This window comes from Petaurus breviceps, unplaced genomic scaffold (assembly GCF_028583685.1).
Source record: "Petaurus breviceps papuanus isolate PSGF00001 unplaced genomic scaffold, PetGlider_PUasm1.0 490, whole genome shotgun sequence".
NCBI lineage: Eukaryota > Metazoa > Chordata > Mammalia > Diprotodontia > Petauridae > Petaurus > Petaurus breviceps.
In genome coordinates this window covers 12,732,738-12,756,430 of record NW_027186352.1, presented here as the reverse complement: position 1 = coordinate 12,756,430, position 23,693 = coordinate 12,732,738, and the positions used below count along the sequence as shown (strand labels likewise).

The 23,693-nt window shown below is 41.2% G+C and overlaps 1 protein-coding gene across 1 annotated transcript in view; it reads left to right on the top strand.

Moving 5' to 3' along the window:
- Positions 1-4,407: 4,407 nt before the first annotated feature.
- LOC138172070 (gastric triacylglycerol lipase-like) overlaps positions 4,408-23,693 on the top strand; it is a 22,404-nt gene continuing 3,118 nt past the window's right edge. Inside the window, exons 1-9 of the mRNA XM_069101665.1 lie at positions 4,408-4,591; positions 11,559-11,670; positions 11,860-11,977; positions 13,195-13,393; positions 15,062-15,171; positions 17,678-17,814; positions 19,201-19,347; positions 20,442-20,513; positions 23,210-23,281. Of these exons, the coding sequence (XP_068957766.1) occupies positions 11,566-11,670; positions 11,860-11,977; positions 13,195-13,393; positions 15,062-15,171; positions 17,678-17,814; positions 19,201-19,347; positions 20,442-20,513; positions 23,210-23,281 (960 nt within the window). The 5' untranslated portion in view covers positions 4,408-4,591; positions 11,559-11,565. The remainder of the gene's footprint in view (positions 4,592-11,558; positions 11,671-11,859; positions 11,978-13,194; positions 13,394-15,061; positions 15,172-17,677; positions 17,815-19,200; positions 19,348-20,441; positions 20,514-23,209; positions 23,282-23,693) is intronic.

Below are 23,693 nucleotides of genomic sequence, written 5' to 3'. Positions count from 1 at the left end.
TTTAATAAACAAATAATTTTATTCAAATGCTAAACTACTCTATGTTGGACTACCAACTACTTGTTTCTCATATATATATATATATATATATATATATATATATATATATATATGTATGTATGTATGTATTGTTCCCCTTTTAACCCATTCCCAATGAGAGTAAGGTTCCAGAACTGCCAGCCCTCCTCCTTGAATTCCTCTGTATCAGTTCTTCCTCTCAACCTCATTGGTGTGAGATAATTATTCTTTTTACCTTTTTCTACATCATTTGCCTTTTAGAATCACATCATACTTAACTCTACCCCACTCTTTCTTTCAAACTACCCAATTACTCATGAAAATCTTAGACATATGATTTACATTTCCACTTATAAAAGTAATAATTTTGTCCTTATTGAGTCCCTTGTAATTAGTTTTTGATGTTTACCTTATATTTCTCTTGGCTCTTGTGTGCCAAATGTTCTATTAAATTCTAGTCTTTTTGCAATAAAGTCCTGAAAGTCTTTCAATTCATTGAATGTCTTTTTCTTTTCATTCAGGATTATACTTAACTTTTCTGGGTATGATATTTTCAACAGTAACCCCACTTCTTTTGCTCTTTGTTATATGGTGTTCCAAGACCTGTTTTTTTAGTGTAGCCATTGCTAGGTCTTGTGTAATCTAATTGTGGCTCCACCATATTTGAATTTTTTTTCCTTGTTGCTCATAATTATTTTCTCTTTAACCTGTGGATTTTGGAATTTGACTATGATATTCCTATAAGCTTTCCTTTGATGATCTCTTTCAGGTGGTAATTAGTAGATTTTTTCAATTTCTATTTTCCCCCCTTATTCTAACACTTCAGGACAATTTTCTTTATTTTTTTTTCTTTTTGGAGGGCAATTGGGGTTAAGTGACTTGCCCAAGGTCACACATCTAATTTTTGTGTTAAGTGTCTGAGGCTGGATCTGAACTGAGATCCTTCTGACTCCAGGGCCGGTGCTCTGTTCACTGCACCACCTAGCCACCCCAATTATTTCTTGTATTATTGTATCAAAGGTCTTTTTTATGACCATAGCTTTCAGGTAGTTTGATTATTTTTATGTTTTCTTTTCTCAACCTGTTTTCTAGATCAGTTGTTTTTTGTAATGAGATGTTTTACATTCTCTTCTATTTTTCATTCTTTATATCTTTCCCATGTCTCCCTCATCCTGAAAAACCTTCATTTGATCCATCCATCCCCACTAACTATAGAGCTTTGTCAGTTGTTGGGAGCCAAAGAGGCTTGAACCAGGACTCAGATGATTACCTTGATACCAGTGGACTCGAATATCAAAGACCTCTTTGAGACTTTTCATCAAGTTAACTCTTAAGTTCTTTTGATATGGGTTGCACTTAAAAGGATGTTGTTTGAGTTCTGAGACCAACAGGCTCTGCCCTAAGACTTTAGTGGTTCAAAACCAAAACATTTGAATTCTTAGATGGTCAGTTCCTATGCAGATGTCCTTGATGATGGGGCTTTGGTTTTGGGCTTTGAAGCCAGATCTCAAGAGCATCCTTTGTAATGTGACTGCATATGAAAAGAGCTAACTGGCTCTTCCTAAGACTCTCTGGCTCCTAGAGAAGGAATCCTTGTCAAATTAATCCATTCTGTGCTACTTCCAGGATCCAACAGACTAGGTACTGATTAGAAAACTTTAGTTCCATTCCTTCCTCTCCTTGCTCTATAAAAACCTTGTCCTAAGAATCAATAAATGGAGTTCATTTTTCTTCCTGGAACTACCCACATGGCCTGGTCATTTCTTATTCCCGTCTCCAAATCATGCTAAGTGCTGGACACTGAGCAGCCCACGGCAGTCAGTTTTACTTTTTAAAAATTTATGGCATAAAGCAAGCATTTCTGTGACATAGTATAATTTAAAAAGATAATTGCACATGAAACTACACATTTGTTATGTACAACTTGCTGTTTCTTTTAAATATTGTATTAGCAAGCACTCTAGCACACCTAGGATGGTCTGCTAGCACAGGTTCTTTGATCTGCTTTTCTAAAGGAAAGACAGCCTCAAAAGGGTCAACAATCTTACTTTAATTAAACATATATAAGTCATTCACTAGTTCAGAGGAAGTGTCAGCATCTTGAGCATGAAGAAAATACAAGCAGAGAAACATAGAGAAATTAGCTCAGAGATCTAATAGACAGAGCTCCAACTGTCTAAACAATTTAATAGATACATAATCCTAAAACCAGGAAGTGCTGACATCTGGGTTCTCAAAGCTAGGGGGCCCCTTAACAACAACTACCCAGAGTCTCATCTGGTCAAATCCCAAAGAAACATTCTTTCCATGAGTGAGCTCCAAAGTAAACTACCAGCCTCCCAGTATATATGGTTTACAGCTAATAGACTCAGAGCCAGAAGGGATCACAACCTACCTGACTCAGTGTGTAATTGGCTAAGTACCAAAAGATGTGAAAGCCTTCCTGTAAGTAAGCCTCTTGTAAGCTAACTTCCCTCTAAACAAGCTCCTACCCCAAGGCAATATAAATCTCACTGAATCACCTGATGGACTCTGTATGATTCAGGATGCGTCACAGCTGTGAACTGAACCAAAATTCAAAGCAGCAAGACATCTGTGATTGAAATATCTGAGTACCATTAGACCTGGGAACACGGCTCCTGTTTTCAGTGAAAAGGGGACATGTGGTCACATAGGCCTATTAATGGACAGGGAAGATCTTCCTATTCTATTAACCCAAGTTTGTTTTATCTATTTTTTCTCTCCCTCCCCCCACCCTAGAGATGGCTACCATTAAGACATAAATACTTTACATACACATACATACACATATGCAAAATCATTCTGTACATACTTATATTTATCAATTCTTTCTTTGGATACAGATAGTGTCTTCTTAGTCCTTTGTGGTTAAAATTTGGGTATTTATAATAGTCAAAATGACAGTCATGCAAAGTTCTTAAAACTATATTGCTGTTACTGTATACAATGTTCTCTTGGTTCTGTTCATTTCACTCTTCATTATTTCACACAAGTCTATTGATGTTTTTCTAAGATCATCAAGCTCATAATTTCTTATAGCATAGTAGTATTCCATCTCAATAATATACCGCAACTTGTTCAGTCATTCCACAAGTGACAGGCATTCTATCAATTTCCAGTTCTTTGCCACCACAAGGAGAGCTGCTACAAATATTTTAGAACATGTAAGTTTTTTTCCTTTTTCCCTAATCAACTTTGGAGATAGACCTAGTAATGGTATTGCTGAGTCAAAAGGTCTTAACTCTTTGGGCATAATTCCAGATTTCTCTCCAAAATGGTTGAATCAGTTCACAATTCCACCAACAATGAATTAGTGTCCCAATTTTTTCAAATCCCCTCCAACATTTGTCACTTTCCCCTTAAATCATTTTAGCCAATCTGGTAGGTGTAAAATGAAATCTCAAAGCTGTTTTAATTTTAATTTCTCAATCAATAATGATTTAGAGCATTTTTATATGAGTATGAATTATTTTGATTTCTTCATCAAAGACCACCTGTTTATGTCCTTTGACAATATTTATCAATTGGGGGATGACTTGTATTCTTATAGATTTGACAAAGCTTTTTTTTGTACATTTGAGATATTTATCTGAGAACCTATAACCTATAACCCTCCCTCTCCCCAATGGCCTCAATTTTTTGCTTTCCTTCTGATCTTGGCTATATTTGTTTTATTTGTGCAAAACCTTTTCAATTAAATGTAACCAAAGTTATCCATTTCATACTTCACTATCATTTTTACTCACTATTGTCCTTCTCTTTTAAAAATTTTTAAATTTTAAATTATTATTTATAATTATTATTTATCTTATTTTTATTGTTATTAACCTTATCTTTTCCCTTTACCTTCTTATTCCTTATTCTACCTACCCATCTAAGGTGTGGGTAGAATATTATCCTTTCCTCTACTCTCCTAAATCTTCATCTACAGTCCCTTCTAAAAGTCCCTCCCTTAACCTGTCCTTCAGTCCTCTCTCCTCTCTATAAGTCCTGAAAACTTCTACACCCCTCCAGATGTACACATTTATTTCCTCTTCCACCCCTATCTGATGAAAATAAGGTTCCAGCACTACCAGCCCACCACCCAAACCTGCTTTCTCTATATCAGTTCTTCCTTTCACAAATTTGATACCATTATTTCATATCATTGAACTCAATACCCTATTCCCTTTGTAATGCTATGCCTTTTTAAATTTAAAAACATCTGAGGTGTCCATTATTTCATCAGACTGTCAAAGGAGTCCATGCCAAAAATAATTTAAGGATCTCTCCTTTAGAGGAATGGGGATTGGAGCTGGCCTTATCATTTGTTGTGATCTAAGTACTTAGACAATATATGATCTGTGATTTCTGTCCCTTAGTAACTGAACAAATATTGGGACTCTTTGGGAACATAGGTGATTTATATTGCATAATTATAGAAAAAGTATAAATAAGGAAAGAAAGAATTGAGCACTATCACTAACATAAGCCAGAGGGACAATTTCTGGAAAACAACGAATGAGGCTTTCTGAATTTTTGATTCAGTTGTTCCAGTATCAGGATAATACAGGTATTTGTAATGTGTAATTCTTTTTGTAGGGACTCAGCTTTCAAATGGGTTTTTAAAATCAATCTATGTACCTGTTAAGTTGGTTAGAATAGGGTTAATTACATCTCAAAAGAGTTATTTTTTCTATCTCCTTAATTCTTAATTTCTGAGAAAAACTTGTATATTAAATCTGTGAAACATCCTCAACAGGTAGCAAAGATATTTCCCTAAAGAAGATACATTGGAAGTAATAAAATCACAAACTTCTTACTTATATATAAAAAATCTGGCTTAAGGTCTGATTGTATCTTTTTGTTTTTTTTTTTCTCCAGTAATTTAGTTTTTTTATGTTTGGATTTTGAACTGTAAGCACTACTCATTCTTTTTGTTGGCAGTCTGTAGATATTATTGATTAATTCTTTGTTATCTGTATTCAAAGTTTTATACTGTTTTCATATATTATTTTCTGAATTGTGATATTCAAGTTTTTTTTTTCCTTTCAATTTGTCATGTTCTTTTTGAAGGTTTATGATCTTTAAATTATCTGTTCTTGTCTTCAAGGTAAGTCAAATTGGCTTTTATAGAATTCAGGTCTTGCATTTTGTTTCTCTTCTGACAAATTTCCTCCCAATTTAGTATTTTTTTGTGTTTTATACCTGCTGTTCTCTCATTTTTAAGACTTCCATCTTTGGATATTCCATTTTTCTTATTCTGCAAGTTGTGTGCTTAAATTCTGTATTGTGACCTTTACTTATTTCATTGAAAGCTTTAATTTTTTTAATCAAAATTCCTTCTTAATTTTTACAATTTTTATTACTTTCAAAATTTTTCTGTATTTGTTTTTCTATTGATGCATGGTCCCTGAGGAAATAACAGCACTCTATCGTTTGTCAGAAAATATTGAGTTATTTTCCTTAATATTGTAGTATTTGTTTAAAACCCTTTAGTTTCTATGTGAAGTTTTGTTCATTGGTTCTTCTGTTTTTAGAATTCTCACTACTGGTTCATCCACTTGTATGCTGGACTTTTATTGATACTTTGTTTTTTCTTTTAAATATATTTTTGGTGTTTCAGACTTTTGCATGTATTTTTTTTTTTTTTTGCTTTTTGGAGGTCAATTGGGGTTAAGTAACTTGCCCAAGGTCACAGGGCTAGTTTTGTGTGTGTGTGTGTGTGTGTGTGTGTGTGTGTGTGTGCTTAGTGTCTGAGGCCAGACCCGAGCTTAGGTCCTCCTGACTCTGGGGCCAGCACTCTACTCATTTTGCCACCTAGCTGCCCCTAGCAAGTATTCTTATCAGTTTCATTTTTCTCTTTGCTCTATTCCTCTTTACTGGCGCACAGACCCTTGAAGTTGAGATGATGGGTGGTCTAAGCCTCCTCAAAATGGCACTGATTATCTGTGTACTTGACCTGATGGGGTACCTGGGGTCTACTTCAATTTGTGAAACCAACTTGTAAAACCAGTCTGTGCAGTTGTAACTGCAATTTGTATTGTAAAATTGTAATCTGTGAAATCCCTTTCCCAACCTCAGGCTCTGCCCCTTCCCCCTATCAGCACTAGGCCTAGGCAATACCTAGTGACTCCTTTGTTCTTACTTAATCTCTTCATGCCTCCTCCCGTCTGGCCCAAATCTTATCTAAACTATCTATGCACTAATGTCACAAGTTCCTCCTGGTCAGCTCTGACCTTTATCTATGCACTGAGGTCCGTTCCATCTGGTCAGCCCTGACAATGGCAGCCCTACCCTTTAAGGTAAAAGCATGTACCCCTCTCACTTGCAGGTCCCCTAAGGACTCTTGCCCTCTGTAAAGGCATAAAAGTAAACTTTCTCAACTCTAACTCCAAGCAAGGCTGAGCTGAATTCTTTCCAGATGCCATTGAGGGTTTCCTGGTCTTGGATAAGATCGAGTTTCCTGCTGAACCTATTGGGATTCCATCCCTCATCAGACCTAGGTGCTTTCCATGAATAGCCCCTGGAAAGAATAGACTTGCTTCTTATGTCTCCTTTCTGCTAGCCCCAAGGAAGTGCTCCTATGGGTTTTGGCTCTGTAAGTGTTGAGGTTTAGGGGTTCTGGGATCCCAAAATAGCTACACATGAGTTCTGACTGAATGAACTTGACCCAAGCCTACTTTCTGTCAGAGAAAAACAAAGTTTATTAAAAATCCACCATATTGGCCAGACTCTTAAGGAATTTGAACATTTATAAAGCTAATGTAAGTGGGTCAGATGGAATCTGAGTAACTTCATGGAGGCCAAGATGGATTTTATGTACAGCAAACTGTGGGAGGGATCTAGGGTTGGCCAAGTAGTCTGGGGTGATTGGCGGAGGGGTGTAGGGAGGATCTTGATGGGAGTAGCCAGTAGTCTGGGGTGACTAGAGGAAGGGTTTTAAATCGATCAAGGTTGGGAAGTAGTCAAAGACAATTTGGAGGTAATAGACAATGAAGGCCAGCTTAAAGGTAACAGAGTCTAGACTATAGCTAGGTTAAGGGTAAGAGAATTGGGCATAGTGATAAGGAAAGGCCAGTTGAGGGGAATATAGCCTTAGGGGAATGCCAGATCAAGTGGGAAGACTCAAGGAGAGTTCGAGGAGGTTTCCAGAGCCTGTATCACGTTTCTAGAACCTGTACCCCATCAAAACACACAAAACATTTTATCCCATGCAATTCTTTTGTTCCTTCTCTTTCCCTTCTGTAATTGGGCAGAAACAACGTCTGTTCCTTCTTGGGAGATTGGAGATGGAGTAGGGTGGATGGGGAAGTCATCTAACCATATCTTTCTCACCTTAGATTTGTGTAGGTGATTCTTTGAACACAAGTATAAGACTTTACATTTACATCTATTACACTTTACCTTAGGACGTGCACTTAATTGTTTATTACTAGTCAAGTGTGAAGGTAAGTGCTGGGGATACAAAGGAAGGTAGAAATAGTACCTGCCCTCCAGGAGTTCACATTCTTATGAGGGAAACCACATGGAAATAACTAGAAGCAAGTAAGATAGATCTATAGAGAGTAGAGTCTAGGTGATTCAATAGGAAAGGGCGCTATCAGCTGGGGTTGGGGTGGGGCACTGGGGAAGGCAGGATTAGAGCAGAGTCAGTAGCCATAACCTTATATTTGATGACCAACAAATGCTCTGATATAGATGAATTGCCGAGTATGGGGAGGAGAGTAAAGTGTAAGAAGACCAGAAAGGTAAGAAGGGACCAAGTTCTGAAGAGCTTTTAGTGCTAAACAGAGGAAGTTATATTTGATCCTGAAGTCACTGGGGCCTCCTTGTGCAGGGAGTTGCCATAATCAAGCCCTTTATTTGAGAAAAGTCACTTAGGGAGCAGACTGGAGGCTGGCTTTGAGTTGGCAGAGATTCCAGGCAGGGAGACCAATGGGATGGCTTTATGGCCATATAAAGCACTTGTGCTCAGATGCAACCCTCAAAACAACAGGAAAAAATATATTCCTGTTGAATGTTTGGTGTTAAGTATCTGAGCCCAGAACCGATCCCAGGTCTCCCAACTCTGGGTCCAGTGCTCTTACTCACTGCGCCACCTGGCCGCCTGATTGACATGATCTTTGAACCTATGGGAGCTGATGAGATCATTAAGTAAAACAACAAAATGGGAGAAGATGAGAGAGACCAGGATAAGACCATGGGCAACATACTTAGTGGATTTGACCTGGATAAAGATTGAGCAAAGAAGATTAAAAATCATTAGTGAGAAGGGTGGGAGGAGAAATAAGAAAGAACAATGTCATGACAACTGCCAGAGAAGGGAGGATCTAGGAGAGTAGGGTTGACAGTGTTAAATGTGCCAGAGAGGGTTTTGCATTGGCCCTATGACTCAAAAATGGATTTGAGGTTTTATCTTGTTCATCCTTTTCAGTTTTAGGTTCAGGAAGTAGAGTCCAACACCTGGGAATTTGAACTCTGGGTACTTTAGAACCCAAGATTCTAGGTCAGACCAGCAGGAAAGTTCTGAAAAGCTAGGGTCCTGGGCCACAAGCCCAGAGCAGAAGGTGAGGAGGGGTTTGGTCCTGGGACTTGGTGGGACTAATGCAATGTAGGAACCTCAAACCTAATCCCCTTCCCCTCTCCAAAGAGGGTGTAGGATGGTCATATCTTTCCCCTAAGTGTTGGAGGAAATGTTTTTTATATTTGTTTTTGCTATATTTTTGAAGCAAATATTCCTTTGTAAAAGCTAATCTGAGTGTTAAGTGGTTAGTTGGATCTGGAGTGCTTGGACTCCTAAAATTGGAGGAACACAAATGGTAAGGACTTCGACCAATGGCAAAAATAAGAGGCACCCTGTAGAGTACCCTGGGGGAGGGGTGGAATATGGCAGACAAGGCCTTTGGGCAATGGGGCTAGAGATCTCACTGCTGTGCTTCTGTCCAGCATCTGTCATGATGCTGCTTATGGAGCAAACAGAAATGCTTGCCTCAGGAAGGAAGTTGTGTATGTGTTTTTCTCCTTGCTCCCCATTAAGCTACAAACTCCTGAGAGCAGAGGCTATGCACATGCTTGTTCAATCTCGATTGAATGGATTTACAGCATGTCATGGTTGATCAAATAAGTGGGAAAGAGAAACTTTATGTAGCACATCATTGTTATTGTGGTTCTGCTGTCTTTCTGTCTCCATGCTGGTTATTCCCCAGAATCGGAATGACTCAATCCCAGTTTCCCAATCTTGGAATCTCTGGCTTCCTTTTAAGACTAAGCTCAAGAACCAGCTCTCTCAGGAGGCCTCTTGATCCCTGTAGCTCCATTTTCACTGGCATTACCTTCCATCTACTCTGTATTTATCTTGTACCTTCTGACTTAAATAGGTCTCCCATATTAGACTACAAGCCCCTTGAGGACAGCTTTGCTTTATTGTATAGAGTAGACCTAGCTCTTGGCATAGGGCCTGGCATATAGTAAGGATTTAATCAGTACATCTTGATTGAGGGGTTATGTACACAATAATATTGTATAGGGAAATTTTGAGGATAGAGAGATACTCTCAGAGAGCCTTTGTTTGGGGTAGTCAACTCTTAGCTCTCCATTAGTGATTAGTGGAGGAGAAGTGCTTATGTGGGTGGCTATTTTTAAAGAGTGGTTGGATAATTCACTACTCTGTTTCATTCAGAAATAGGAAAAATGAGTCCAGTTTCAGGTAGGAGACAAGCACATACTCTGTACCAGTTGCTGTGCTAAGCCCTTTACCAATATGATCTCGTTTGATCCTCACAACAGCCCTGGGAGCAAGATGGTATTATTGTCTCCATTTTACAGCTGCAGAAACTGAGGTAGATAGAGGTTGAGTGATTTATCCACTGCTAGTAAGTGTGAGAGGCTAGACTTGAATTCAGGCCTTCTTGACTCGAAGTCCAGCACTCTATTGCATTACCTAGCTGGGGTTGGTAGGGAAAAGGGATTTCCCTTCTGGTAGGTGGGGTACCATTATAAGTTCATAAGGCTGTTGGGGTACTGATGTGTACAGGGAATGAAGATGGAGCCTGGTGGTCACTGGTCAGGGGTTTGTGTGTCATGTCAGACGATACCAAGGACAGCAGCACCAGGACTGCATTGGTTGGATAGAAAGCTCTGTATGAGATATGGCTGAGAGACTGATCCAGAGTCATAAAGCTAATGCTTAAAGGGACCTCAAGGGTGATTTAATCCATCCCCCTCATTTTACAGATGAAGAAACTGAGGCATAGGAATGTTAAGTGACTTGCATAAGGTCACACAGGTAGTAGTATCAGAGACAGAATTTGAACCCAAGTCCTCTACAGAGCTAGTGTTCTTTCCATTGAAACATGTTTCAGAGGAAGTGGGCTGGGGGCAGAAAAGATATTTGCTGATAATTGATGGGAACGAATGAAAAAGTCAAATCAAGTCCATAAGCACTGATTAAGTACTGACCATGTGTGCCAAGCATTGTGCTAAGAACAGGTAATAGAAATTCAAACAGCATGAAGTGTTGCGGGCGTTTGCCCTCACAACAGATTTAGACGACTAGCCCCACGGCCCTCTTACTTACCCATCCCGGGTCTTCGGTCGTCACCGGCCCCTCACGGGGAAAAAACACCAGACAGAAGGCGGAGGAGTGAAGCGGGGTGGTTTATTCTTCAACAGTTACATGGCGGAGAGAGAGAGAGAGCCCTCTCACACAAGAAAATATATAGCGAGTCCGAGCCAATCACATCGCAGTCTTACATTTATGGCCTTATATGGTGATCACCCCATGGCCTTATATGGAGATCACCCCATCAAGCTTATACATATTTATTCAAAGCAACCATGGCACCGCCCATAAACCCCTCCCCCTCCCCCATCAATGAAGAAAACCAGTGTCTGCCCTCAGAAGACAATACAGAAAAGGGGAAGGAAGATGTTGGTGCCCCATAACAGGGAGTTTAAGGGAAAGCTCTGGAGAGTCAGGAGTTCAGCCTGGAAAGGCATGAAGACATGGCTGACCTGGTCCTCCTCCTTAAAAGAGAGGTTCTGGAAGGAAATCTGTCCAGGAAAGGGAAAGGCCATGGAGTGGAGGGCACCTCCAATGAGTAAAGTCCAGGGGGGGGTGAGCTTCCAGAGGGAAGACATTTTGGGACTATGGTAGAGAAAGTCCAGAAGGAGAGTCAGGAGTGCAGTCCAGAGGAATGAAAAATGCATATTAAGTGCTTACAAGTGCCAGGCACTGTGCCAAGGGACAATGATACAAGTACAAAATTCCAACCATTCCTCCCCTCAAGAAGCTTTCATTCTCATGGGGGAGTTAGCACAGAGTCAGGTGACTGCCAGAGAGAGTACTCTGGGTAGTTCTGAGGATGGTGAGTGGAGCCGTTAAGCCAGAGATTGATGAGCTCATTCTTGAAACTAGTAGTGTTGATCTGATTATTATCCCAAAGCAAGAGGCAGAAAGTAGGTAGTTAATTGGGCATTAACTGTAAGACTGACTTGATAAAACTTGCTCTGATGAAGAACACTCCTATTTCATGCAGGTACAAAATGTGGTGGCTTTTAGCCATGGTGTGTTTCCTCCATGTCATTGGGAATGTCCATTGCTTGTTTCCAGAAGTCCGCCCTGAGAACCCAGAAGCTAAATTGAATGTTGTGAGTTGTTTTTAGTATTAGCAAAAATATTTCCAAGCTGATCATGTGAGTATTGATGCTCTCCAATCTTTTGGAGTTCATTCATTAGCAAAATGGAATGAGTAATTATTGTTTATTTGTTGCATGTTGTGCCAAATGGAATTCCAAAGATTGTAGTGATAACAAAGGATTTGCTTCTTCTTTCTCTAGAGTCAGATGATTTCCTACTGGGGCTATCCCAGCAAAGAGTATGAAGTTATAACTCAAGATGGCTACATACTTCAAATTAACAGAATTCCACATGGAAAAACAAACGGACCCCATCCAGGTATAATATGTTAGGTTAAATTCTCTAATTTATATCCGTCCTGGGGCCTGGAGCTCTTTCTTTCACATGGAGAAACTCAGGTCAGGGAAATAATTTTGAAATGAAATAAATTATTCTGAGTCAAGAGTTCTTCCTTCATGTCAAAGGAAAAGGAGAGGACTATTTGATTTTCTACCGACTGGTGAAAAAAAGCCTGGTACCCTCTTCAAAGGACAAAGAAGTAAACTATAGATGCAAATAAAAGTTCAGAGACATCAGATCAGGCCTCATTCCGAATATCATGATCCATTAGGGATAAAATTTCAGGAAAACGGTGAAAAGTTAGAGGGCGCTCAGAGAAGGGTGCATGGAAAGTATGTAAAGTTCAAGGGTAGAGTGAGTTCCACTGTGAAGAGACTTTTGGAGTGTAGTAGAGAAAGTTTGGAAGGGCAATCAGAAATGCAGCCTGGACAGGAATGAACAATGTGTATTAGGGAAGGTTGGGTTGGATCAAAGACCTAGCAATATAAATTGAAGTTGACACAATGACTGATTTTAGATCTATTCTGTCTCTGGTAAAGACACAGAATAGAGGAAATATGGTACCTGGCTTCAAATGTTACAATGAGTGGCTAATAGAAGAGGGGATTCAACTGGCCGTTCTTGGCACTGGAGGTCAGATTTTGGTACAATAGGTGGTTATTGCCAAGAGTAAGATGCAAAGACAACCTCCCTAATATTTGGAGCTATCCAGAGGTTAAATCAGCTGCCTCAAGAGGCCATGAGTTCCCTCTCACTGGGGCAGTGCCTGCCCTTTGTCTGTTCTGCTGCAGATGGGTCTTTGGTGGGGTATGGCTTGGGCTCCATGATATCTAAGGTCTCGTCTAACTGAGAGTCTCTGATTCCCAATCCAGAGTCTTTCTCTACAACAGATCACATGATGTTGGATGTATGCCACAGGCCATCCCTGGGTGTATCCACTTCATTTTGTGCATTGTCTTTTGATTATTGGATATTCTAACCACTTTTAGTCAAAGAAGGAGGAAAAAAGACAAAGCCATTCTTCTTGTTATGCAGATAATCCATGAAATATGGACAAAGAAATAGCCAAAGAAAACTTTAATAGTTTTGAGGAAATTAGGAAAAATTCTGGTGGGTGTGACTCAAGGCACTCCTTGAGGCATTTCACATTTCAACAGACATCTTGTTGCTAAATGTTCCCCATGTTTCTTTTTCAGTCAGGAGGCCTGTTGTATTTCTCCAGCATGGTTTTCTCTTGACTGCCAGCTGCTGGATTTCCAACCTGCCAAACAACAGCCTGGGCTTCCTTCTGGCTGATGCTGGTTATGATGTGTGGCTGGGGAACAGCCGGGGGAATGTTTGGTCCAGGAAACACCTGTATTTATCACCAGACTCCAAAGAATTCTGGTCTTTCAGGTAGGGAAAAAATAGTATTTCAGTTCTGATTTGAAAATGCATTGATTTGACATTCTTTAAAAAATTTTTAAGAAAATGAGTAAAATATGAGTGTCAGGAGTCTTTTTAAGGAAAGGTTCAGAAATTTTGACTTAGAAAAATTGTTTTGCACAAACCGAGATTTGTGCTGAGAGATTTGGGTGGGATAAGAAGGAGCTAGACTGGTTTGCCCCACATTCCTCCCCTCCCCCCTAACTCAGCCTCACTCTTACCTCTGGTCTTTGAGAATAGTGGGCAGACCAAAGGGCAAGAGGAGAGAAGAAGAGGAGAGAGAAAGTGTGAACATAGGATGGGAGGGTCAAAGATGTACCATGTCTACACAGGAACTGAGGACAAGATCAAGAAGTGCCATACAGACCAGAGAGCATGTTCCCCTTCCCCTCCTTTCCTGAAATAGTTTGTCCCAAGGTCATATTTTACAGAAAACCATGCGTTTCTCTTGACTAAAGTGAAAAAGAAGCAGCTAGATGGAGGAGGATGCAGACTATTAGACTTGGAGTCATGAAGACCTGAGTTGTAATCCTGCCTCAAATTCTTACTGGCTATTGACCCTGGGCAAGTCATTTCCCCTCTGTCTTTCTTAGCTTCTCATCTGGGAAATAGAAATAATAGTGCCTCACTTACCAGGGTTGTCATGAGGATAAAATAAAGGAAGGAATCAAAAATTTATCCAGTGCCTACTGAGTTCCAGGCACTGTGCTAAGTGCTTAACAAATGTCTTGTCTGATCCTCACAGTAAGCCTGGGAGGCAGATGCTGTTATTAACCCCATTTTACAGTTGAGGAAACTGAGGCAGACAGAGGTCAAGTGATGTGCCCAGAGTCACACAGCTAATGAGTGTCAGAATCTGACTCCAGGCCCAGAACTCTGTCCACTGTTCTGTCTAGTTGCTTTGATGATATATGAGATAATGATCAGCCTACAGCAGTGAGGAGAGTTTTTCAGCTGTTTGTCACATCTGCAAAGTTCTCCGTGAATCTTGCAAGTCTGTGTTAGTATTTCCTGTTATCAACAACTTTGGAAAGAAGCTTGTCACCCTTTTGAAAGAGAGCTGTTTCCTGTTGTTCTGCTAGCTGCAGAAGGTCTTTATGGACCCAATGAGCTCAATTATGTGGACACTTCTGGTGAGCGACTCAAGCCATTCAGATCTTATCTCATGTGACTGTTGTCCTTGTCACTCCATCAGTGAATGAGTCATTCAGATGTTGGGCTAAGTGCAAGGGATGCAAATACTAAGCAATGAAACAGTTTCTGTCCTCAGGGAGCTTCCGTTCTGCCAGGGAGACAACATATGCCTAAATCAGTGTATCCAGAATCCAGATAAAATCAATCCAAAGTGCTTTAGAGAGGGAGAACCCATGGTCAGAGCCAGTCTCCCTTTTTGGGGGGACACTCCTCTGGTTCTCTTGATACTTTGTAGATACCACAGAGACTTACAGTCTTTATTGTTCCTCCATCTTGGTACATGATGGAACCACTTCCTTGTCTAACCACATACATTCTTGGGGACTGGGGAGTGTCTTTAATATCACTTGTTGTACATGAGTCATCACTGGTGAGATGAGTCTAAAAGTGGGAATTCATTTTTGATCTCTTTCATCTAGTCTATTTTGCCTTTTGTTCCTACAGTTATGATGAAATGGCCAAATATGATCTTCCAGCTATTCTTGACCTGATCAAGAAAGAAACTCAGCAGAAGAAAGTATATTATGTGGGACACTCACAAGGCACCACCATTGGTATGCCAAGATTACCTTTGGGTCCTGGTAGAACTGTGCCCTTTTAGAGTTGAGTAGTGTAGCTGATCAGTGGCGAGTTCTTACGAAAGATTATGGACCATGCTGCTGCTCAGTCATTGTCAATCATGTCCAACTCTTCATGATCCCATTTGGCATTTTTTTGTCAGAGACATTTAAATGGCTTGCCATTTCCTTCTCCAGTTCATTTTATAGATGAGGAAACCTAGGCAAATAAGGTTAAGTGATTTGCCCGGGATCACCTAGTTAGTAAGTGTGTGAGGCCAGATTTGATCTTGGGAAGAGGCTCCAGGCCTGTTACTCTAATCCGCTATACTCTATGCCACTTAACTGCCCCCTAGGGACCATAGAAGTTTGCTTTAGCTGCTTCTGATATTCTTCCTGGAGCAGAAGCAATCTACTGTAGTGGTCAGAGAGCTGGACTGATAGAACACCTGGGTTCCAGTCCTGCCCCACATACTAATACAGTAACTTAGCATCCACCTAAATGCCCATTACCCCTCAGAGCCCCATCTCTCTCCCCCATCTATAACACAGAAAGGATTGTTACATGCTAGCCCTTCTTGGCTATTGTGGGAAAAGTACCCTATAAATAATATAAATAAAATAAATAACTCTCACCTTTGTGAGAGTTATTCTGAGAGCATTTTTGGCTGTATTCCATATAATGCTATGGGGTATTTTCAAAGTATGGTCTGACAAGAACTTGACCTGAGAAGGACCCTTGCTACTTATTCAGGTAAAAGTGGAGAGCTTACAAACTCCCTGCGGTTGACCTTGGAGGGTCAACTGTAGGCAGTAGCTGGTGGCCAAAGCCAGGTGAGGGAAATCAACATGGAGATGGATCCCTTTCAGTGCCAATTCCCAAGCCACACACATGAGAACTTTTAGAGAGTTCTCGTTTATGCTGTTTTCTAATGAATGCCCAGACTTGCCAGTCTTCCCATAGCAGCCCCTTACCTGACATACGTTTGTTCCCCTCATCTATATTCCTTGCAAATTATACCAGCTCAAGTGGACATTAGACTTGACTCAGATGGGGAGGAGATTCCTATGGGCTACCTTGGTTTTATCCTTAACATGTGGTCATCCATTCTTTTTTTTAAGACCTCCAATTAAGGGGACCAAAATGTCTCCTACAGCAGCCTGTTCCTCTTTGGGGTGGTTCCAATAGTTTTGAAATATTCCTTCACATCCAGCTTAAACTTCCTTCTGTCCAGCTTCCCCTAATTTTTCCTAGTTCTGGCCCCTGAGATCAAACAGAACCAATCTAATCTTTCTTTGAGATAGCCCTTCAGGTACTCAAAGACAGCTCTCAGATTCCCCCAAAGCCAGCTCTTCTCTGGGCTAGTTCCTTTGATCAATCTTTATTTGGCATGAACTCAAAACCCTCCCCATCCACCTGGGTTGGCTATAGCAAACTAATATTGAATATTTTCATTTACTTTAATCGGTGCTTAGCATTTTTTTTCCAGATTCTATGTAGCACAATAATCCCAAGAGTGATAGTTTAGTTTTTGTTTTATCTAATTACAGAAGTGTCCTCTCCCCAGGCAGGTTCCACCTTCAGTCTTTCCCTCACATACCCAGGTCATGTGTACACTGGTAAATGACATCTGTGAGGAAGAGGTGAACAGCCCCTTTGCAGGCAGGGGGACTCAGCCCTGAGAACATGGCTCATTCATTTTCGAATGTGCCTTCCATGTGCTTGGAGGGAATTTCCCTTTGTTGCCACTCAGTTTAATTATGTGCTTTTGATTTAAGCTGACATGTACTCTAATTCAGTTATGAACTAAGATTTTAACAAAATGTGTACTTGAAATGTACTTTAAACATCAGGGTAACTTTAGACCCTCTAAAATCAGTGGGCTTCAGGAATGAATTTCCTTGTTTTGTTTCATAGAACATTTGTGTAGACTAGCACACATTTTCCTAATATCATTTTGAATTTTCATTCATTGTTCTAAGGGGCTAGCTATTCTCCTCCCTACCTTGACCATCATAGAAAGCTTTCTCCTTACTCTACTTATTCTCCCTGCCTCCCCCTTCCTCCACCCCCACCATTCACCTTGGCTAACTTGTATAAGGCTCCTACTTCCCATGCTCTGTGCTAGGTGCTAGGGAGTAGAGAAAGTAGTCATACCAATAAACATTTATACAGCACTTTAAGGGTGGCAAAGTGCCCTACAGACTCTACCTCACTTGATCCTCAAAGCCTTGTAACATAAGAACTCTTACTATTCCATTTTATAGAAGAGAACTGAGACTCAGAGACAGTAAATGGCAGAGGCAGTAGAATGTTGATTGGTGGGCAATTGTGACAAACTTCATATGAATGATAGATGTGACAGGGGAGAGACTGGAGGCAGGGAGGCCATCTAGGAGAAAGTGGGCTTACTTCAGGCAGTAGATAATCAGGGCTTCAATTGGGCTACTGGCTCTGGGATAAGAAGGGAAGAATGAGACTTAGTTGCTTTTTCTCTTTTAGCCTTTGCAGCAATATCGAACAACCCCAACGTATCTGAAAGTGTCAAGATAAATTTTGAGGTAGCTCCAATTTCCATTCTTAATCATCTACATGGTCCTATCCGGTTCCTGGCACAACTCCCTGAGACGTTGTTCAAGGTAAATGATGCTTCAAATAGCTATGAACTAGAGGAGGCATAAAGGAGAGGGTCTGAATGAAAGGATACTCAGGATCCTCTGAGATCTTGAAGGCTAGAGACCCAGAGGCACCAGAGGGCTTGCCCTGAATTCAATGACTTCTACTTCTTGGGGCTGGACCCTCGTGGCTCATTGAGGTACAGAGTGCTGGCTCTTCAGGGCACTCTACTGTGCCCTGGGTTATCCCAGTGTGAGCACTGTCAGGCTTGCTCTGGGTACTGCTGCTCCTGGTGGCTTTTGAGACCCCTGCTATCAATCTCAATCCCTCTGGAGATTTCTGGGTGAGTCCTTTATTCTCGCTGCCTCAGGATGCAGAAAACTGCAGGCTACAAGGGTCTCTGGTCAATCTTCCTTCATCCTAAAAGGCTTCCATCTTTCCTATTGTTCTTGGCTTTCTGTCTGGCTTTGAAGGTGGTTCTTAGTTGGAAGAATTTGTTCACTGGACATTTTTATCATTATTTGGGCCAGTGCAATATTTCGGTTTTTGTCTCGTTTGGGCAGCCAACTTGGTCAGAAATGCTCCATATTCTTTAAAGAAAGCTCTTCTGAAGTTTTTCCTGTTTCTTTCCCCCAGCAAGAGCTCCATCCCCCCTGTATTGTGGCCTTTCTGAATCTTCCTAGTCACACTAGTTAGTTTCTTTCTCCTTGCCTTTCACTCCTCTTTCCCATCCCTACCTTAAGTCTCCTCTCCCCTTTCTTTTCTTATAGGGATAGAAAATGTCTGTCTCAATTTGGATGATTTTTTTTTAAACAATTCCATTTTCCTCTGTTTTCTGGGCCACATTCACTGTCCACCTGAGACAGAGGGACCAGGGCAATGGGATGTTACTGGCCTCTTCTAAAGATGTCTGTTTTTCACTTGTGATTCACAAAAGAGCCATAGATATGGCTTCTGCCCTTTGAAGGGGCCTCAGAATGTTATTGGCTGACCTTCAGAAACCCTCCTGTCCTCTGTACCCCTTATATACACAGAACCTACCCAGGTGAGTTGGGAAGGAAGCCAACAACTTGCATTTTTTCCAGTTAACTTGGCCCCAGTAGCTAAAGCCAGGTCTCATTCCCTGGGGCCTCACTGGTTTTTCACTGGAAGGGCAGGACACTTTGCAGAATTTCTCTGTGGCTTTGCTCTTTGAGGTGTTGTAGGACAGGTTTGCTTGAGATGCTGATCAGGGTTTGAGAATGACTAGAGGCATCTATGGAAAATTATCTCTGGCAGGTCATTTCTCTTGAGCAATGTTGAAATTGCTGAGGAGGCAGAGCCAAGAAATCCAACCCTGCTGTGCAGGTGGGAGACGACAGAGCTCTGCTATTGGTCACTGGCATCTTTCTCTAACCTGCCTTTTGCAGATCTTGTTTGGAGAAAAGGAATTCTTTCCCAACAGCTTTTTAGTCCGCTTCATTGGCCAGCATCTGTGCAACAGTGAGTTCTTTTCCAACATTTGTGACAACGTCCTATTGGTGACAGCTGGATTTAATACCATCAATTTCAACAAAGTAAGTAGCCGTAAAACACATGTGTATGCACACACATGCACACATATACACACACGCACGTACATACACGCACGTGTGCGCACACACACATACATGCGCACACATGCATACACACTTACTTAACAGCCCTACCATCCCTGAAAGCTCTCCTGCTCTATCACTTTTCACAATTAACTAGAAGGAGCTGTCCACACTTTCTCAGTGCCACTAACTTTTAAACACCTTTCATGTAGTCTGGGTTCTTCCTCTAGTATTTCACCAACGGCAGTGCCCTTTGTTCAGTCCTCTTCCCCTTGTGACCTTGCTGCCCAGCCTCCCCTCCTGGATGCTCTCTCCTCCTCCCTGGGCTTTGTGACATCACTCTGTTGGGACTCCCTTCCTGCAGAATCTCCCACTAATGTATCCCAGATCTTGGTCCTAAGCCTTCTCTTTCCTCTACACTGTCTATCTTGGTGATCTCATTTGTTGCCTCTGTATGCAGATAGCTTCTAACTTAACACACATATCCTCCATCTCTGTCTTGTATATCTCCAATTGCCAGCTAGACACCTCCAGCTGGATGTCTGCAGGCATATCAGACTTATCATATTCAAAACAGAATACGTCACCTTTCCCCCTAACCCACCTCCTCCTAATTTACCTTTAGCTGCCAAGGGCCCCAGCACCTTCCAGTCCCTCAAGCTTCCCCTATGGCATTCATCCTTAATTCTTCACTCCCCATCCCCTCCCACTCCCATATTTGGTCAGGTAATAAGTCTGGTTCATTTTACTTCCTCCAAACCTTTTATTGAATCTGAGGCCTTCCATAAATGCTTGTTCAGTGACTGACACCTATCTAGATAGATTTCTGTTCTGATTTAGATGGCCTCTCGGGTCCTCCCCTTTTCAGCATATTGATGCTTCTCAGACAAACATTAGCATATCTCCAGCTCAATTACCAAAAGATTTATCCAGGTCAAGCCGAACTAAAGGTTTTCCTTTGACACATAATCCAATACATAAACCTGGAAATACTCCAGTCACATTTTGCCAGAAGGTTATCAGTTGTGAAAGGACACTAATTTTGAAAAAAATATTTTTCTATCTACTTTCAGAGTCGCATTGATATATATCTTTCACAAAACCCAGGAGGTTCCTCTGTTCAAGACGTACGCCATTTCCTACAAGTATGACTTTTCAAATTTGATTCCAAAATCATTTGCTGAGCACAGTTTTCCTGGATGCAGGATTCCTCTTCAGATCACTTTCTGTTTCCTGGGGCCCCATGCAGCTCTCCGGCTGCTCGGGCACCAGCCCTTTGCCACTTGATGGTCCCTCAATCATGCATTGACTTGGTGAGATGATTTCTACTCCTCCCTACGTGCAGGATGCCTTGGGAATGTGCTGGAGCTGACTTAGGCCCCCAAGCAGCTCTCTTTGGGTCCACTTACAATTCTGATGTGGAAGGCTTTCATGATGCTTAGCGGTACAGAATGACTGGGACACCATTGGTATAAATAGATGTGCACCTGTATCCATGTACACACACATATGCTAAGCCACCCACATAGCCATGTACCACCTGTACACACATGCACATGTATGTACAACACACATGCACACGTGCACACACATATGGTAGCATATACATATACAATGTCCCCAAAATCTTAGTGCCATTTTAAGCTAATAGAGCATACAATTGCATTAAGATATCTGAAGCACATATCTATGTGATGTCACTATCTATAGGGACCAATGACAAGTCATCTTCTATGACAGGGGCCACCCCTCTCCCCAGCTCCTTATTCAGTGTTAATGAAAGGGTCATTGAACTGAAGTTTCTTATTGGTTTCATCAGTTAAGGAGTTTTGTAGGATCTTAACCAACGCAACATTGTTGGAGGAGAGCCTAGAAGGCAATGTCCTGCTGTGCTGAGCTTTTGGTAATCGAACAACAAACAAAATGGGGTCAAGGATCCTCTGTTCCTCCCAGGCAATTGTAGGACAGAAAAAATGCAGTTTGTGGCAGAAAAATGTTGCAAAGAGACTCTGTCCTCTCTTCACACTCAACATTATCCAAATTGAACTATGAGGCTGTATGCTTTTGGCAGGGTAATGTGGGGTCCAGACCTATGATTTCCCCTGTAGGGAACTCCTAGTTAGGAAAGGCAGACTGACACATTCCCTGGGTACTGAGAAGCTGTACCAGGGTCACTATGCCCTGTGTGGCAGAGCCATGAACATGTTTTTCTATTCCCAGCTCTTCGTTGTTGTATGATGCTTAGTCAATATGAGATTGGGTAGAGAAGGAAAAGTTGTCCCCCAATGAATCAACCATTTTAGTCTCCCTCACACACTCTTCCCTGCTTATCCCTAAAGTCTTTCTCACTTAGCTTCTCAGTGACTGTCCACAGGTGAGAATGATCTGAACAGCAAATGATTCAGAAAGGTCCTCTGGAAAATCAGTGGAGCCTTTGGATGTTTGGTTTTTTTGGCAATAGTTCCCCATTTAGGATCCTATCAAATGTGATATGAAGGATGTCTCGCCCTTGTGTTGTACCATCTTGTCAGCAAATGTACCATCCCCTAGCCCAAATCAACACTGTTCATTCATGCTCAGTCTAAGAACTAGCACATATCATTATAATGATTATCATAATCATAACTTAAAAATTTGACAAATATAAGATAAAATAACTTCTTTTCATACTTTTTATTATACTTTTCAAGCTAAAGTCCCAACCTAATCTTTTCACTCTTCACTGTGGAATATCGGTCCGGTGGTAAGTAGATTCATTTTGGATGGTCCTTCTCAGGTACCAGTCACTTCAGATAACACGGACCTCCAGAGGACTTGCATCGAGGATACACAGTATATGTGTGACTCATTCTCAAAAACCAAACCAAACCAACCCCCCTCCCAACTTTACAAAGATGAGAATGTAGTCACATAAACCAGTCATAATTCATGTTCTCCAGATTGCTTCTAAAGTTATCCACTAGTCTTTCCATTCTTTTAATATTCTCCCCTCCCTGAGATGGCCCAGAAGTTCCCTTCCAAATGCTATTTTGAACTAATTTGTCATGCCTCTAGCACAGATGTTCTCTACTTAGATTGTCCTAATTCCTCATACGACACAATGAACTGAGGAAATAGAATCCAAATAGAAGTTTTCTTTTGGGGGGGGGGAGACACTGACCAACCTATCCCATTTTCCATTTGTAGCCAGGGGAACTTGCTACAGATGGAAATTTCTGAAACAAGGGAAACTTCCCATGGAACTGGGCATTCACTTTGGCTCTGGGTGGAAGGTCAATGTCTTGATAACTCTTTACTCATCACCTTAACTGGAAGATTTTATCAAAGATGACTGTAACTAAGTTCAGAGAAACACACTCTTTCTTTCGGTCAGTCTCTCACTTAGACTTCCAACAAGATGGAGAATCAGCCATTTCAAGGAAATGCCCCTCTGTCGTGTATGTAGCTGCCATGGTTGGCAGGGGAAGGGAGAAGAGGAGAGACAGATATTTTAGTGAGTCATCAGCATCTGGGAAATTTATGGGACAGCATTGTGGTAGACAGAGTGCTAAGCCTGGGTCAAGAAGACCTCACTTCAGATCCCATCCATGATACTTACTATCTAACCAATGAGAAAGTCACTTAACCCTTATGGAACTCAGTTTTCTGATCCCCCAGATGGGAACAATACAAACTGTAGTAGCTCCTAGAGATGTTGTAAACATCATTAAGTACTGTGGAATGACCAGTTGGTATTATTATCTGTAACATCAGGAGTTCAACCTAGACTGCGTCCAAGGTTTTTTTTTTTTTACAGCACTAGAGACCTATGCTTAGTCATCTATTATGACTTTCATTTCAGACTATTAATTCAAAGAGGTTCGCAGCTTATGACTGGGGGAGTCCTGCCCTAAATATGAAGTATTATAATCAGGTAAGATTATTGGGTAAAAGGAGAACATTGAAGCCTCTACCCAATATTTTATCTCTTGGCAAAGTTGGTACAATGGACACCATAGCCTAGGCCCCCATGTGTCCTTTAAGAGGGTGGGATTACTGATATGGTCCTCTTCCCTGAAGCCTCCCTGGATTGGTGGAAATTGCCAAGAGACTGTCTCTGGAATCTCATACATCATGACCAGACAATTGTCCCCAAGCACCCCAAAAGCAGACCCTTTGTGGAGACAAAGAATGCAGGCAGATTGGCTGAGACTGGCAGCAGGCTGCCCATTTCAATGTAGTTTGAAGAGGTTTCTTTTTTTTTGGGGGGGGAGGGCAATTGGGGTTAAGTAACTTGCCCAAGGTCACATGGCTAGGTTTGTGTGTGTGTGTGTGTGTGTGTGTGT